Source organism: Lissotriton vulgaris, chromosome 6 (assembly GCF_964263255.1).
Source record: "Lissotriton vulgaris chromosome 6, aLisVul1.2, whole genome shotgun sequence".
NCBI classification, from domain to species: domain Eukaryota; kingdom Metazoa; phylum Chordata; class Amphibia; order Caudata; family Salamandridae; genus Lissotriton; species Lissotriton vulgaris.
This window is the reverse complement of record NC_141694.1, coordinates 11,649,646-11,668,247: the sequence shown is the minus strand read 5'-3', so window position 1 is coordinate 11,668,247 and position 18,602 is coordinate 11,649,646. Positions and strand designations below refer to the sequence as shown.

The 18,602-nt window shown below is 52.1% G+C and overlaps 1 protein-coding gene across 1 annotated transcript in view; it reads right to left on the bottom strand.

Moving 5' to 3' along the window:
- The window catches only part of LOC147706698 (phosphofurin acidic cluster sorting protein 2-like), an 825,692-nt gene that overhangs the window by 474,096 nt on the left and 332,994 nt on the right, over positions 1 to 18,602 (bottom strand). Inside the window, exon 3 of the mRNA XM_086925834.1 lies at positions 13,432 to 13,521. Within this exon, the coding sequence (XP_086781960.1) occupies positions 13,432 to 13,521 (90 nt within the window). The remainder of the gene's footprint in view (positions 1 to 13,431; positions 13,522 to 18,602) is intronic.

Genomic DNA, 18,602 nt, shown 5'->3' with positions numbered 1-18,602 from the left:
ACACGCTGTGGAGACGGGAGTGCAGGACCTGGGCTGCGCTGGGCCTGGCTGCGCCTCTGGTGGTGCCGGAGCTGTGGGCGCTTTACAAGCCAATTGCGGGGAGTATCCAGCGGAGGACCTTGGGACCTGGTGTATGTGGGGCTTGGCTGCCGGCTGCGCTGGCTGCGTTGGTGCGCCCTGAGGTGGGAGCCCTGGACGGAACTGAGGCGGGTGCTGCAGGGCTATCTGAGGAGCCCTGAAATAGCCCTAGGATAGCGCCGAGGGGTCCCGAATCTCACTACCAGCCGGACCTGGGCTGCAGCGGTGCTGGGGGCCCCAGGAAACAGCGGAGCATAGAGAGGAGGACAAGAGCATGAACCCGGGCACTGTGACGACCTGAGACCCCGTGAGCAGTGCGCGAGGCGAGGAGAGCGCAGGGCATCGAACGGTCCTCTGAAGCCAGGGAGAGCGGCCACTAGAAAGGAAGACTGTCGACCTGATCGGCATACTGGGGCTGGCCGGGTCCGAGAGGGTACAACCAAGTGGACCTGATGTGGAACTGACCCATCGGAATGGGAAGCCGAGACAGCGCAGCTCTTGAAGACTGCTAGGGTTTTGGCGCTAACTGACGCCTGTGATCTGCGGCCTGAAGAGGGTTGGAGGCAACCCGAGATCTGGCACACGCAACTCTCTAAACCTGAAGAGTGAATCCGCTCGATCCCAGTATCTGGAAGAGGGCGGGGAGGAAGCTTCCCCCCCCCTCTGCGTTAGTGAAGCAGGCGCTGCCAGCTGACACACAGCTCAAGATGGGGAAGCCCAAGGGGAAAGTGGAGGAGGCTGCGAGCTCTGAGGCATCGGATGGCACGACACAGGGCCCTGCGGACCTACAACAGCTGCAAACCTGTATCTTGGAAGCTATCAAACCTTACTAGGTTTGGATGGGAGCCGCTTTCGCAAAGCTGGGTCCTGTTCTGGGGGGGGGGGAGGGGTGAGAGTAGTTGGGGGGACTCGAGGCGGGGGGTGGGGGAGAGGGGGATTGTTGTTTTGAGGCTGGGGTGGGAGAGTGCAACCCTGTGTGCCTGGATGCGGGCTACTGCTGGTTTACATTGGACAAATTGGGATCATGGCTAGCACAGGAACAGTGAAATGTGTAACTTGGAATGTGAGGGGACTACATACGATGGCAAGGAGGCATAATATTCACGCTTATTTGGTTCGGAGAGGGGTCCAGATTGCGCTCTTGCAGGAAACACATTTGACAAAGCAGGAGGGCATTGCGCTGCAGAGAAGATGGAGAGGGCAACTGTTTAATACCACATATTCTGCATTTGCAAGGGGCGCACAAGTTTAGATACGGGCGGGGACTCCTTTCCAGGCGACCAGGCACATAATAGACCCGGAGGGTAGGTTTGTGGCAGTGGAAGGGAAGCTCAAGGGAAAGGATATAGTGTTCTGCAGCGTGTATGCACCCAATACTGATCAATCGTCTTTCTTCACGAAACTCTCTGGAGCGTTGGCAAGTTTCTTCGCGGGCCCCATTATCATAGGCGGAGACTTTAACTCAGTGGCAGATACTGCATTAGACAGGTCCCATCCGCCCCTGGGAACGTCCCCGGTGCACAGTCTGGCGAAGCATGGGTTTGAGTGGCAAGAGAGTTGGGAGTTGCAAGACGCCGGGCGTGTGCGGCACCCAACTGCGAGGAATTACTCATACTATTCTAGCCTGCACGACCTTCATGTTCGCCTTGACACCTTCCTGTGCTCCCCACTGGTGCTTCTGGCGGTGACAAATACGGAATACTTAACCCGCACGTTATCCGATCAAAACCCCTTGCTGCTCACGCTGAATTGGATGACAGAGACCTCGCGTGTCTCGGTGTGGCAACTGAGACCTGACACACTGGATGACTTAGTGTTTCGAGAAGCGTTGGGGGACAGGATCACACACTACTTTGCAGAAAACGATGGCACCACGACGTCCAGAGCGATGGAGTGGAACGCCTTTAAGGTTGTTGTTAGAGGCCACTGCATTGGGAAATATGCCGGAGTGCGCAAAGCCTTACTGGATGATCTGGATAAAGCAAAAAGGACTCTGCGGAAGGCCGAAATAGCACGCCCTAATCACCCGGAGCTGCAGGAGGCGGAATGCACAACCAAGGAAGCGGTTGCCGTTGAAATGGAGCGGCTCCGCAGCTTTGACCATAAGGCTTATATGACGAAAGCGCATGCTGAACGGGACAAGGCGGGGACACTGCTTGCCTGGCTGGCTAACCCCACTAGGCGTAGCCACCCGATCTTAGCAATAGAGGGGGGAGGATGGGCGTACATACGACACCCAGATGGGAATACTGGACTGCTTCCGCTCGTACTATGAAACGCTCTACGAGAGCGCGCTGGAGGGGCAGGACAGTGATATCGATGCCTTTCTGGAGGGGCTGCAATTGCCGCAACTAGAACTGGAGCAGTCGGATGCCCTGGGCAGGGATATCGAACTAGGAGAGATTGGAAGTGCGGTGAAGCGAATGGCTCGTAACAAAACTCCGGGGCTAGACGGGCAGCCCATAGAATTTTACAGCAAATATATAGAGCAACCAGCTCCGCGACTCCAGATAGTACACAATGAGGCTAAGTCCTGAGGGCGGTTACCTGAATCCATGTGCGAAGCTCTGATGATACCGTTGCTGAAACAAGGGAGGGAGAGTGGGAACCCAGCATCCTACAGGCCGCTGTCCATGCTGACGACGGACTACAAAATCCTGAGCACTATATTGGCGACCAGGTTACTGCAGCACATGTCGAAGCTGGTCCATAGGGATCAATCCGGATTTATTCCCACGCGAAATACAACTGTTAACATACGCCGCCTGGTACGACTACTGGAAGAGCCAATGCCAGAAACACGAACGCCGGTAGTGCTATCGATTGATATTGAGAAAGCATTTGACAGCTTATAGTGGACATACCTGTATAGGGTCATGCAAAGCTTTGGCCTTGGAGACGGCTACATATGCTGGACGAAAGTGCTATACGCCTCGGCGATGGCACGAGTACGGGTGGGCTCCCTCGTGTCGCACCGGTACCCGATGTGCCGCGGCACTAGGCAGGGGTGCTCACTTTTCCCCCTGCTCTTTGCATTAGCGATAGAGCCTTTTGCAGAGGAAGCCAGGAAGGGACATTACTATAAGGGCCTAGTCTACAGGGGAAGTCCACAGATTATTTCGGTGTATGCGGATGACCTCTTGTTGTTCCTAGAGAACGCGAGTGAGGCGTTGGAGGGAGCAGAGAGACTCCTGGTGCTCTTTGGCAGGTTGTCTGGCCTAAAAGTCAACCGGTCTAAATCTTGCTTATTTCAGTTGCGACCGGGGGAGTTGCGGCCTGCCACCCGCCCACTGCTTAATTGGGAGCCCAGTTGTCTGAAATATTTGGGAGTGCACATATACCACAGAGCAGTGGACCTGCTCGAGGGTAATGTGGGTCGCTGTATACGAGCATTGCGGGGCAGTATGACCTTCTGGGCCACCCTCCCGATCTCGGTGACGGGACGTATATCCCTAGTGAAAATGATAGCCTTGCCACGACTCCTTTACTACTTCCGCACGCTGCCTGTGTGGATACCTAGATCCATCTTTCAACAACTGAAATCATTACCGATATCGTTCCTCTGGGGCACGGGCACGCGTAGAGTGGCTCTGACCACGCTGCTTCGGCCGCAAGATGAGGGAGGTCTAGCGGTCCCAGATTTCGAGCTTTATTACTTGGCAGCTCAATTGCAGATTTTCACGCAGGAGGTGGCGAGGGTGTATCGGGGACCGGAGCACGAGAGAGAGAGGGGCACCCCCCGGCACGTGCTGGCATTCATCGCCCTGCAGCAAAAGCTGGCCACCAGAGATTTATCGCTGGAAGAGCAAACGTTCAGGCTCTGCTAGAACCGGTCACAGAGGCGAGCAGGGGTATGACGCATGTATGCGCCCGAGATACCGCTGGGTATGGTAACTGCACTCCCTCATGGCGGCGATTGGTCGCGCTTGCAGGGATGGGAGGAAGCAGGTCTGCAGATGTTAGGAGACCTGTATGAAGATGGGGTGTTGATTCCATACCAGACCCTGCAAGGCCGTTTTGACCTCCCAAGGGGGGACTTCCTGATGCACGCGGATATAATAAGAGCGATACAGGTGCACTGGGGGGAAGGGATCCAAGAGCCCACCACGTCCATGGCTTGCCAATACACTAGGATGGCAGCTGGCACGTATAAGGCGGTGACGTGCCTCTACTCCAGAATGCTGCGCGAGACGCTACAACCTTTAACAGCACTGTAAACTGCATGGGAGTCAGATCTGCTGATAGAGATCCCTGATACTTCTTGGGCGCAGATAGTGAGGCGGGCGAGGAAGAGCACGAGAAACGCACGTTTTCAGTTGATACATTTCTATGTCCTACATAGAGCCTACCTCACACCAGGGAAAATAGGGAAGTACTTTGGGGTGGAAAATGCGGCATGCCCTAGGTGTAACACAATAGGAGCGGACCTGGGACACATGCTCTGGGACTGCACACACCTACGGGACTATTGGAGGGAGATTGTTGAGACATTGAATAGTGTGACGGACAGGGAGTTACAATTTACCAAGGCTGTGGGGGTGCTGCACTGGTTTCCGCATACGCCCAGGAATAGGACTTCGAGCAAATTTATAGACATGGGTCTGATCCTGGCCAAAAGGGAATTACCAAGAAATTGGAAATCGAAGAAGAGTCCTACGCACGGAGGGTGGCTCAATGAGGTTCTTAAGTGGGCAGCGAGTGAAAGTACACTTCGATACCAGCTAGCTCGCCGCAAGTCCGATGACAAAGCAATGGAGGCGGCAATGGAGTGGGAGATGCTAGTGCAGGCTTTGCGAGACAGCACGATGGAGGAGGAGGGACTTTCTGATTTAGGCGATGAGGCTCCCTCACACACACCGGGAGCACATTCTCAATAGTACATTAGTTACTCCTGACAGTACCAACCCATGTACATCTGCGAAGAGTTCAGGCGCAGGAGGGGGCACTCGTGGGTGGGAGGGAGGGGGAACCAGGGTAGAAGGGGTTGGGGACGGGAGGGAGATTGGAGTGGGAGGGGCGAAAAAGTAAAAAGCGGAATAAGGAACTCTGAGTAAGTAGAATAAACATGCTCAAAGTTGTCGAGAAGGGGGATTCGCTGATTGACGCCGCCCGACCTCCGGGTTGTGGGCTTATTGGCTGTGTGCGAAGTTTAACTGATGGAAGAGCTGCGCATTAGCGGCAGCGGAGCAGAATCGTTATAAAGATATGCTGTATATTGTGTTTCTGCAATAAAAACGGTTTTAAAAAAAATGGAGCTAGACCCCTCCTGTGCACAACGCCCCCTCCCACACACTGACAAGCATGTCTTTCATCTGCATCGTGCAGGACCCCTCCTTTGTACAACGCCCCCTCCCAGACACTCTGAGGCATCTCTTTCACCTGCATGGAGCAAGACTCCTCCTGTGTACAACGCCCCCTCCCAGACACTGACAAGCATCTCGTTCATCTGCATCGTGCAGGACCCCTCCTCTGTACAACGCCCCCTCCCAGACACTCAGAGGCATCTCTTTCACCTGCATGGTGCAGGACCCCTCCTGTGTACAACGCCCCCTCCCAGACACTCAGAGGCATCTCTTTCACCTGCATGGTGCAGGACCCCTACTGTGCTGCAGCCCCTCCTCCCAGACACTGACGAGCATCTCTTTCACCTGCATGGCGCTGGACCCCTCCCGCGCAGAAACGCCCCTCGCTCCAGACACTGACAAGCATCTCTTTCACAGCTCATCAAGGGCTGAAAGAGTGAGAGTTACTTATCCAGGGATCTCTTCACCTCTGAACTTAGCAGCTTGGACAACACTCCCTTCTTTGGAGACTTCAGCATCCACTTGGGACTCGCAGGTCACAGCTATGGGGACACTTTTACCACCTTTCTCAAAGACAACGATCTCCAACAACACTGCCATAAACCCACGCACCACAAATGCGCCATCCTGGACCTGGTAATGTCCAATTCCCCCAACCTACAGCCATACGACCCCATTTCAGTCCACTGGTCCAACCACTTGCAGATCTTGTTCTCCCTATCCGGCTCTAATACCAAAACATACGAGCAACCTAAGAAAGACAAAATATAGTTCAGGGACACATTCAATCTTGACACAGAATCCATGGCCCTTCTGTGCTTAATTTGACCCTGTGGTCACTTAATTGTCAACACCAGCGTTTGTGACAGTCTGTCACAAGGTGGTGCTCTCTGGCTAATTTAGAGATTACCACAACAACAGTTAATTAATAATTAAATATACATTAGAAATGACTATTACCTTCCGACCCACCCATTCTTATAGCTTTGGGGACCTGGTAAAGACTGAATTGTCACACGTGTAAGAGTGTGGTGGTTAGTAGTTGTGTTGGTACTGCCATTGGCAGCGCTGTGTGCAGTGCAAGCTGCAGTGCCCTCCTGACGAGAGTTCTGCTTCCTACCCTAATTTCGATTACACCTCATCTTGAAATTAACGAGGCCACCAACAAGTTAAGCTCCTGCATGGAATCTCCAATCAAAAAATGTGCAGCCCTGAAGTGCAAATTATCCGGACCAAAACCCTTTTTTCCTTGGTTCTCGAAAGAACTTTACGAAGAAAGAAAGCTTATCAGAAAACATGAAAAAGAATGGACTAGCACCCTCTCATTAATAAACTTCGAATAGCGTCAAACAAATACAAAAACTGAATCTTCAGAACTAAATCGTCCCATAACAGTGCCCTTGTAAAATCTGTAAAGAACAGACCGAAGTGACTTCAGCTTCTGAGTGATCCGTAGCCTGTTGCAAAGAAAATTGTAAATTTCTTTGATAAAAACGTTAGAGGCATCCATACCTTGCTACCCGCCAGCGAATCCCCAGAAAAGGTGAAGATTCAGCAATGTAAGGCGCTGCAATCATAGTCTTCTTTCTCCCCAATTTCTGAACGGGACCTACAACGAGCAACTTCCAAAGTAAAACCCTCAAACCACCTTCAGGGTGCCATTCCAGGCTCTATAAGCAAATCTCTTGCCACACACCTACACCCCACAATGACCACCTTGGTCAACTCCGCTACAACAGGGATATTTCCAGACAACTGAAAGTGGGTCAAGTCTCTTCTCTCTTCAAAAAAACAACCTCTCGATCCAGAAAACATGAACAACTACCGCCCAGTCTCCACACTCCCATTTTTAGGAAAAGTCATCGAAAATTGAGTAGATCCCAAAGCGCTTCACACGTTTGAACAAACAACCTCCTAGACACTCTCCAATCAGGTTTCTGCAAGGCCTACAGTACAGAAACTGCGATCCTACAAATAATCGACGACTCCCTAAGAATCCTTGACTCCGGTAATTTTTGCCTCCTGGATTTATCTGCTGCAATCGACACTGTCAACCATCTAGACCACCTTAGCACTCTAGAACAACGCATGGGTCCTCAACTGGTTCTCCTCATACCAAACCAAGTGTTCCCAAATTTTTTAAATGGGTAACTCATTCTTGAGATCAGTCAGATTACATCAAGGGGCCCCTCTCCGCAACCCCTTTAACCTGTACCCGTGTGATTCTCAGAAACTCTGGGATTCTTTTCCACCTCTATGGGAACGACAATCAAATTTACATGAAAATATCCATCCCAAAAGACGTTGCCTAGCTTTAAATCACAGTCTCAAAGAATCGAAACTGGATGTCTAACCACCATTTAAACCTCAACCAAACTAAAACAGAATTTTTCTTGATTTTGCTGCTGAAAGAAAAAACTGCAGTACAGGAATGGATGGCTAACTTTCACACCCTGGACTGCTGACCTGCCCTTGTCCAGAGTTTTAGATCACTTGGTATCACCCTTGACAATTACCTAGACCTTCACAGCCACAACACAGCCATGGCCAAAAGAACATGACAACAACTTGGGGAAACAGACAATTGATCCTGGAACAAGACCTCAAAAAAGTGATGCAGTCACTTGTTTTCTCTAGACTCGACCATGGAATCGACCTTCTCTCAGGCATTCCCAAAGTGCGTCTAGGCCCACTGAGAGCAACACTACATGTTGCTGCATGCTTCGTCTTAGGCTTCAAGAAATGCGGCCATATTTCCACTGCCCTGCTATCCCTCAAATAGCTCCCAATTTAAGTATGGGCCCAACTCAAAATCACCTATATTATCCTCACAGGGCTGCACTTCTTTTCACCCTCCTGTCTAAACGAGAACTTGAAAATCTCAGGATCAAAAAGGGGCTCCAGAAATTCCCAGTCCCTGCTCCTGGAACCCCCACCTTCAACCAAGACGGGTACACGAAGCATCATAGTAGGCATACACTTGTTGTTCATTGTCGGTCTCGCTGTTCTCCTACATCGAGTGCTTTCTTCATCCTCACTGCGATGCCTCACTCTTTGGCTTAAGTCAGCCATACACCTGTGTCCTATGAATACAGAACCCATAAACTCACGTCAGCTGCGGCACGCCTGTGGTAGAGGTACCTCGTGGACCACCACCAGATGAACCATCACTTCAAATCAGTCAGCACACTACAGACGCCATCTTATTTTTCAAAGACAAGCAGGTGGGGGCCGAGCCCTCAGAGAATGACTGAGGACCCCCACTTACTGTCAGTCAGTCACTGGGGAGGGCCTTCCCGACAAGCCTCCCTCTTTTGAGGTGGAGGGACTCAGGGCTTAAAGAGAGAAGGCAGTGACCTCACACCAGCCCTGGATTACCTGGGTGATAGAGCGCTTTACAAATACACATAACATAGCATAACATAACTCAATACCGGTGAACTGGGCCCAAAGACCACCACACTCAATCACGTTTTACAAAGCGGGACATATGTACACAGTCATCTTAATGTCCCACCTCCGCCTCACCCTAACCCCTCCAACTCCTCTCAGACATTCAAAGACACCACTGAGGGGATCCGCATCTTCTCTAGTCACACATTTCATCACAGCTGCCAAAGTCATGAAACTTCCAAGCACCTATGTTCTTTAGGGACTTCCACATGTATATAAAGGTACTCGCAGAATATATAGGACTTACGAGTGTAAATCCAGGTGCTCTCAACGGGCCCGATTCACAGACCTAACTTAAGACAAAATCCTATACTTACTACCATTTTGGTATTCACGGAAGGCACTTACTCATTTCGGTATTCAAAGAAGGCACTTACTCATTTTGGTATTCACAGAAGGCATTTAGGAGCCCTAAAGTTAGGAGTCCTAACTTTACTACTCCTAAACAGAGAAAAATCCTAACTTTAAGACTTTCGGTATTCACAGAAGGCATTTAGGAGTCCTAAAGTTTTAACTTTAAAGTTAGGATTCCTAACTTTAGGACTCCTAAATGCCTTCTGTGAATACCGAAAGTCTTAAAGTTAGGATTTTTCTCAGTTTAGGAGTAGTAAAGTTAGGACTCCTAACTTCTGTGAAAACCAAAATGGTAGTAAGTTTATGATTTTGTCTTAAGTTAGTTCTGTGAATCGGGCCCAACATTCCCAGCCTGCTCCACTGATGCCATGTGCACGAGTGCCTGTGTCACGCCTCAATCCAGCTGCGTTTGCCTGCTGTCCAAGAGGCCTTCAGAGACTGAAGTACCCAAGCATGGCACATGAGTGACATAAGCTGGGGGTATACACTCCGAAATACAATATCAAGCACCTACTCTAAGGTAAACCTAGCTTTATCCACAAGTTATTTGTGACATTTAATTGTCAACTCATGAGACGCTGCTGCCTGGGCAGGACATGCTTCACATGGAAACCTGCAGGTGAGAGGGGAAATCTTGAAATCGAGAGGGATGTGGACTGTTCACATATCAGACATCACTTGCTCGAGAAAAGCAGAATAAAACCTCTAGAAGGATCACAACATTGGAGATCCACTCATTGCATCATACAGATAGATCCCATTATGTGGCATTTGCACACCGACCACCTGGTACACACAGACCCCATCACTTGGTACACACAGACCCCGTCACCAGCACACGCAGACCTTATCTTCTGGTACTCGCAGACCCCCATCACCTGGTACTCACAGACCCACATCGCCTGGTACTCACAGACCCCGTCACCAGCACACGCAGACCTTATCTTCTGGTACTAATAGACCCCCATCACCTGGTACTCACAGACCCCCATCACCTGGTACTCACAGACCACATCACCTGGTACTCCCAGACCCCATCACCCGGTACACGTAGACCCCATCACCTCATACTCATAGACCCATCACCTGGTACTCGCAGACCACCATCACCTGGTACTCACAGACCTGCATCACCTGGTACTCACTGACGCCCATCACCTGGTACTCACAGACCACATCACCTGGTACTCACAGATCCCCATCACCTGGTACACACTGACCCCATCACTTGGTACACACAGACCCCGTCACCAGCACATGCAGACCTTATCTTCTGGTACTCGCAGACCCATCACCTGGTACTCACAGGCCCCCATCACCTGGTACTCACAGACCACATCACCTGGTACTTACAGACCACATCAGCTGGTACTCACAGACCCCCATCACCTGGTACTCACAGACCCCTATCACCTGGTACTCACAGACCACATCACCTGGTACTCACAGACCACATCACCTGGTACTCATAGACCCCCATCACCTGGTACTCACAGACCACATCACCTGGTACTCACAGACCACATCACCTGGTACTCATAGACCCCCATCACCTGGTACTCACAGACCACATCACCTGGTATTCACAGACCACATCACCTGGTACTCATAGACCCCCATCACCTGGTACTCACAGACCACATCACCTGGTACTCACAGACCACATCACCTGGTACTCACAGACCACATCACCTGGTACTCATAGACCCCCATCACCTGGTACTCACAGACCACATCACCTGGTACTCACAGACCACATCACCTGGTACTCATAGACCCCCATCACCTGGTACTCACAGACCACATCACCTGGTACTCATAGACCCCCATTACCTGGTACTCACAGACCCCCATCACCTGGTACTCACAAACCACATCACCTGGTACTCACAGACCAGATCACCTGATACTCATAGACCCCCATCACCTGGTACTCACAGACCACATCACCTGGTACTCACAGACCACATCACCTGGTACTCATAGACCCCCATCACCTGGTACTCACAGACCCCCATCACCTGGTACTCACAGACCACATCACCTGGTCCTCGCAGACCCCATCACCCGGTACACGCAGACCCCATCACCTCATACTCATAGACCCATCACCTGGTACTCGCAGACCCCATCACCTGGTACTCGCAGACCCCCATCACCTGGTACTCACTGACCCCTTCACCTGGTACTCGCAGACCCCATCATCTGGTACTCGCAGACCCCATCCCCTCATACACACAGACCCATCACCTGGTACTCGCAGACCCCATCACCTGGAATTCACAGACCCATCACCTGGTACTCGCAGACCCCCATCACCCGGTACTCGCTGACCCCTTCACCTGGTACTCGCAGACCCCTTCACCCGTTACTCGCAGATCCCATCACCTGGTACTCGCAGACCCCCATCACCCGGTATTCGCACACCCCATCACCTGGAACTCACAGACCCATCACCTGGTACTCGCAGACCCCATCACCTGGTACTCACAGACCACATCACCTGGTACTCGCAGACCCCCATCACCCGGTACTCGCAGACCCCATCACCTGGAACTCACAGACCCATCAGCTGGTACTCGCAGACCCCATCACCTGGTACTCGCAGACCCCATCACCTGGAACTCACAGACCCATCACCTGGTACTCGCAGACCCCATCACCTGGCACTCAAAGACCCCCATCACCTGGTACTCACAGACCCCCATCACCTGGTACTCACAGACCACATCACCTGGTACTCGCAGACCCCATCACCCGGTACACGCAGACTTCATCACCTCATACTCATAGACCCATCACCTGGTACTCGCAGACCCCATCACCTCATACTCACAGACCCATCACCTGGTACTCGCAGACCCATCACCTGGAACTCACAGACCCATCACCTGGTACTCGCAGACCCCCATCACCTGGTACTCGCAGACCCCATCATCTGGTACTCGCAGACCCCATCACCTCATACTCACAGACCCATCACCTGGTACTCGCAGACCCCATCACCTGGAACTCACAGCCCCATCACCTAGTACTCGCAGATCCCATCACCCGGTACTCGCTGACCCCTTCACCTGGTACTCGCAGACCCCTTCACCTGGTACTCACAGACCTGCATCACCTGGTACTCACAGACCCCCATCAGCTGGTACTCACAGACCCCCATCACCTGGTACACACAGACCCCATCACTTGGTACACACAGACCCCGTCACCAGCAAATGCAGACCTTATCTTCTGGTACTCGCAGACCCATCACCTGGTACTCACAGACCCCCATCACCTGGTACTCACAGACCACATCACCTGGTAATCATAGACCCCCATCACCTGGTACTCACGGACCCCATCACCTGGTACTCACAGACCATATCACCTTGTACTCACAGACCTGCATCACCTGGTACTCACAGACCCCCATCAGCTGGTACTCACAGACCCCCATCACCTGGTACACACAGACCCCCATCACCTGGTACACACAGACCCCATCACTTGGTACACACAGACCCCGTCACCAGCACATGCAGACCTTATCTTCTGGTACTCGCAGACCCATCACCTGGTACTCACAGACCCCCATCACCTGGTACTCACAGACCACATCACCTGGTACACACAGACCCCATCACTTGGTACACACAGACCCCGTCACTAGCACATGCAGACCTTATCTTCTGGTACTCGCAGACCCATCACCTGGTACTCACAGACCCCCATCACCTGGTACTCACAGACCACATCACCTGGTACTCACAGACCACATCACCTGGTACTCACAGACCACATCAGCTGGTACACACAGACCCCCATCACCTGGTACTCACAGACCACATCACCTGGTACTCGCAGACCCCCATCACCCGGTACTCGCAGACCCCATCACCTGGAAATCACAGACCCATCACCTGGTACTCGCAGACCCCATCACCTAGCACTCACAGACACCCATTACCTGGCACACACAGACCCAGTCACCCGGCATACTTAGACCTCACCTTCTGGTATTCACAGACTCCATTAAGCTACATGAGTGTGACCATGGTTTTGTGTACACGTCTACGCTACATGAGCATGAACATGGTGTTGTGTACCAATGAGAAATGTTTCTATGTGAGATGTGCTTGGTGCTGGTAACAGGAAGGCATGTGCCCTGGCCACTTGCCCTACCCAGCTGTAATACACCTGTTTGGAAGGAGGGGACCCTCCTTATATGGGAGGCTAAGATTAATGTTCCTCTTACCTGTAGTGAAAAGCTGAGCTCCAGACCCGTCTCCATCAGGCCCCCAGGAGGAAGGGTGTACTCGTTGGACCTCAGGACTCGTTTGGACCCCTGAAAGAACACAGAGTAGTTTTTAGAAGCAGAGTCTGGAAAGGAGGTGACTGCATCAGATCTGCAAACTTCACTCATTCACTAAAAAAGCACAAAAGGGCAGTGGTGCAAGCTTCACTCACGCAGAAAAGGTACAGCAACAGTGCAAGCTTCACTCACACGCAGAAAGGGTACAGCAGCAGTGCAAGCTTCACTCACACCGAGAAAGGGTGCAGCAGTAGTGAAAGCTTCACTCAAAAAGCAGAAAGGGTACAGCAGAGGTGAAAGCTTCTCTCACACGCAGAACGGGTACAGCAGAGGTGAAAGCTTCTCTCAGACGCAGAACGGGTAGACCAGTACAGCAGCACTGCAAGTGTCACTTGAACACAGAAAGGTTACAGCAGTACAAGCTTTACTCATGCAGAAAGAGTACAGTAGTACAGAAGCAGTGCACGCTTCAGTCACAGGGACAAGGTACAGCACAACAGCAGCATTCCAAGTTTCACTCGCTTGCAGAAAAGGTAAAGCACAACAGCAGCAGTGCAAGCTTCAAGGATTCAGAAAGGGCACAGCAGTAATGCAAGCCTCACCCATAAGCAGAAAGAGTACAGCAGTACAGCAGCAGTCCAAGCTTCACCAACACACAGAACGGGTGCAGCAGTAGAGCAGCAGCCCAAGCTTCACCGACACACAGAACGGGTGCAGCAGTAGAGCAGCAGTCCACGAGTCACTGACACACAGAACGGGTGCTGCAGTAGAGCAGCAGTCCAAGCCTCACTGACACACAGAACGGGTGCTGCAGTAGAGCAGCAGTCCAAGCTTCACCGACAAACAGAACAGGAGCAGCAGTACAGCAGCAGTCCAAGCTTCACCGACACACAGAACGGGTGCAGCAGTAGAGCAGCAGTCAAAGCTTCACCGACACACAGAACGGGTGCAGCAGTAGAGCAGCAGTCCAAGCTTCACCGACACACAGAACGGGTGCAGCAGGAGAGCAGCAGTCCAAGCTTCACCGTCACACAGAACGGGTGCAGCAGGAGAGCAGCAGTCCAAGCTTCACTGACACACAGAACGGGTGCTGCAGTAGAGCAGCAGTCCAAGCTTCACCGACACTCAGAACGGGTGCAGCAGGAGAGCAGCAGTCCAAGCTTCACCGACACACAGAACGGGTGCAGCAGTAGAGCAGCAGTCCACGAGTCACTGACACACAGAACGGGTGCTGCAGTACAGCAGCATTCCAAGCCTCACCGACACACAGAACGGGTGCAGCAGTAGAGCAGCAGTCCAAGCTTCACCGACACACAGAACGGGTGCAGCAGTACAGCAACAGTCCAAGCTTCACCGACACACAGAACGGGTGCAGCAGTAGAGCAGCAGTCCAAGCTTCACCGACACACAGAACGGGTGCAGCAGTAGAGCAGCAGTCCAAGCTTCACTGACACAGAACGGGTGCAGCAGTACAGCAGCAGTCCAAGCTTCACTGACACAGAACGGGTGCAGCAGGAGAGCAGCAGTCCAAGCTTCACCGACACACAGAACGGGTGCAGCAGTGGAGCAGCAGTCCAAGCTTCACCGACACACAGAACGGGTGCAGCAGTGGAGCAGCAGTCCCAGCTTCACCGACACAGAGAACGGGTGCAGCAGTACAGCAGCAGCCCAAGCCTCACTGACACACAGAACGGGTGAAGCAGTGGAGCAGCAGTCCAAGCTTCACCGACACACAGAACGGGTGCAGCAGTACAGCAGCATTCCAAGCTTCACCGACACACAGAACGGGTGCAGCAGGAGAGCAGCAGTCCAAGCTTCATCGACACACAGAACGGGTGCAGCAGTACAGCAGCAGTCCCAGCTTCACCGACACACAGAACGGGTGCTGCAGTAGAGCAGCAGTCCAAGCTTCACTGACACACAGAACGGGTGCTGCAGTAGAGCAGCAGCCCAAGCTTCACTGACACACAGAACGGGTGAAGCAGTAGAGCAGCAGTCCAAGCTTCACCGACACACAGAACGGGTGAAGCAGTAGAGCAGCAGTCCAAGCTTCACTGACACACAGAACGGGTGAAGCAGTAGAGCAGCAGCCCAAGCTTCAGCGACACACAGAACGGGTGCAGCAGTAGAGCAGCAGCCCAAGCTTCACCGACACACAGAACGAGTGCAGCAGTAGAGCAGCAGCCCAAGCTTCACTGACACACAGAACGGGTGAAGCAGTAGAGCAGCAGTCCAAGCTTTACCGACACACAGAACGGGTGCTGCAGTAGAGCAGCAGTCCAAGCTTCACTGACACACAGAACGGGTGCAGCAGTAGAGCAGCAGTCCAAGCTTCACCGACACACAGAACGGGTGCAGCAGTAGAGCAGCAGTCCAAGCTTCACCGACACACAGAACGGGTGCAGCAGAGGAGCAGCAGTCCAAGCCTCACTGACACACAGAACGGGAGCAGCAGTAGAGCAGCAGTCCAAGCCTCACTGACACACAGAACGGGAGCAGCAGTAGAGCAGCAGTCTAAGCTTCAGCGACACACAGAACGGGTGCAGCAGGAGAGCAGCAGTCCAAGCTTCACCGACACACAGAACGGGAGCAGCAGTAGAGCAGCAGTCTAAGCTTCACCGACACACAGAGCGGGTGCAGCAGGAGAGCAGCAGTCCAAGCTTCACCGACACACAGAACGGGTGCAGCAGTACAGCAGCAGTCCACGCGTCACTGACACACAGAACGGGTGCAGCAGTAGAGCAGCAGTCCAAGCCTCACTGACACACAGAACGGGAGCAGCAGTAGAGCAGCAGTCTAAGCTTCACCGACACACAGAGCGGGTGCAGCAGGAGAGCAGCAGTCCAAGCTTCACCGACACACAGAACGGGTGCAGCAGTACAGCAGCAGTCCACGAGTCACTGACACACAGAACGGGTGCAGCAGTAGAGCAGCAGTCCACGCGTCACTGACACACAGAACGGGTGCAGCAGGAGAGCAGCAGTCCAAGCTTCACCGACACACAGAACGGGTGCAGCAGTAGAGCAGCAGTCCAAGCTTTACCAACACACAGAACAGGTGCAGCAGTAGAGCAGCAGTCCAAGCCTCACTGACACACAGAACGGGTGCAGCAGTAGAGCAGCAGTCCAAGCTTCACCGACACACAGAACAGGTGCAGCAGTAGAGCAGCAGTCCAAGCCTCACTGACACACAGAACGGGTGCAGCAGGAGAGCAGCAGTCCAAGCTTCACCGACACACAGAACGGGTGCAGCAGTAGAGCAGCAGTTCAAGCTTTACCAACACACAGAACAGGTGCAGCAGTAGAGCAGCAGTCCAAGCCTCACTGACACACAGAACGGGTGCAGCAGTAGAGCAGCAGTCCAAGCTTCACCGACACACAGAACAGGTGCAGCAGTAGAGCAGCAGTCCAAGCTTCACCGACATACAGAACGGGTGCTGCAGTAGAGCAGCAGTCCCAGCTTCACTGACACACAGAACAGGTGCAGCAGTAGAGCAGCAGTCCAAGCTTCACCGACATACAGAACGGGTGCAGCAGTAGAGCAGCAGTCCCAGCTTCACTGACACACAGAACGGGTGCAGCAGTAGAGCAGCAGCCCAAGCTTCACCGACACACAGAACGGGTGCTGCAGTAGAGCAGCAGTCCAAGCTTCACCGACACACAGAACGGGTGCTGCAGTAGAGCAGCAGTCCAAGCTTCACCGACATACAGAACGGGTGCAGCAGTAGAGCAGCAGTCCCAGCTTCACTGACACACAGAGCGGGTGCAGCAGGAGAGCAGCAGTCCAAGCTTCACCGACACACAGAACGGGTGCAGCATTTTTTTTTAAAAATATATATTTATTGAGATTTTCTGATGCAATACAAATGAGACATATATAAATTCATTATTCCTTAGACAATACAGAAAATCACCATACCTTTTCAGAAAAGTTAATAAGCAATACATAAAAACATATATCCACTGATAGATGATAAAAGCCAAGGTGTTAAAGTTTCAGCAATTAATTTTAGAATTCAGTATTCATAGGTAAGAAGGCGTTCTGTTAAAATCTTAAAACTCTCCACTTTTCGAGTGGTGCCCAGATACGTCTGCCCAGTTCCCGAGTTTTTTTTACCCTTTAGTTCGTATAAACAGGACTCTATATTATGCATTCCCAGTAATCTGGCGATCCACATTTGGAATGAGGGAGCGGTGGTATCCTTCCAACATGCGGAGATAAGAATACGAAGGACCGCCATGGAGATAAAAACCAGAGCTTCCGCATCCCTTCCCAACTTCAGCTTACCATCCGTGCCTAATAGCATCAGGGTGGGGGATAGATTGATTTTATAATCTAGCAACCCCTCCAAAAAATTCGTAACCTCCCTAAGTATTGGGATTTTATTCTATTTATTTTAGTGTATTTTGTTATAGCGCACAGATACCCCAACGGGGTGTCCCGGCGCTCCTGTGCGATCTTATGCTGAATAAGGTGTTGTTTGAAAAGGGGATGATTAACAGAACAGGTAGGTTTTTAAAGCTTTAAGGAAGGGTAGTTCTTCTTGGATCATCCGGATGGAATTTGGTAGCTTGTTCCAGCGGGCAGAGTTACATACTTGGAAGGTTTTTCCGCCTGAGCTGGTTTTTTTGAATCTGGGAGTGGTGAGAAGGTTTTTTGAAGAAGAACGAAGAGTCCGGGTGTTGCTGTAAGGGGTGAGGCAGGTGGAAAGGTAGGCAGAACCCTTGCCTCTCAATGCACAGTCAGCCAGTATCAGTGCTTTGAATTCTGCCCTTTTATGTATGGGCAGCCAATGAAGTCTACGGCGGTGGGGTGAGATATGCTCGTGTAGGGGAATGCCACCAACCGTACTGCAGCATTCTGGACTGTCTGAAGTTGATGGCAAAGACCTGCAGACAGTCCGGTGTACAGGCCATTGGCGTAGTCCAGATGCGAGGTGATTAACGCCTGGACTACAGTCTTCCTGGTGTTGTTAGGTAAGAAATTGATTAACTTTTTCACCATCCTGATCTTGGCAAAACATGCTGCAGAGACTGTGTGAACTTGATGTTGCAGTGAGAGGTTAGAGTCCCATCTAATCCCTAAGTTTTTCACCGAGTCTTTGGGCTGGGGTG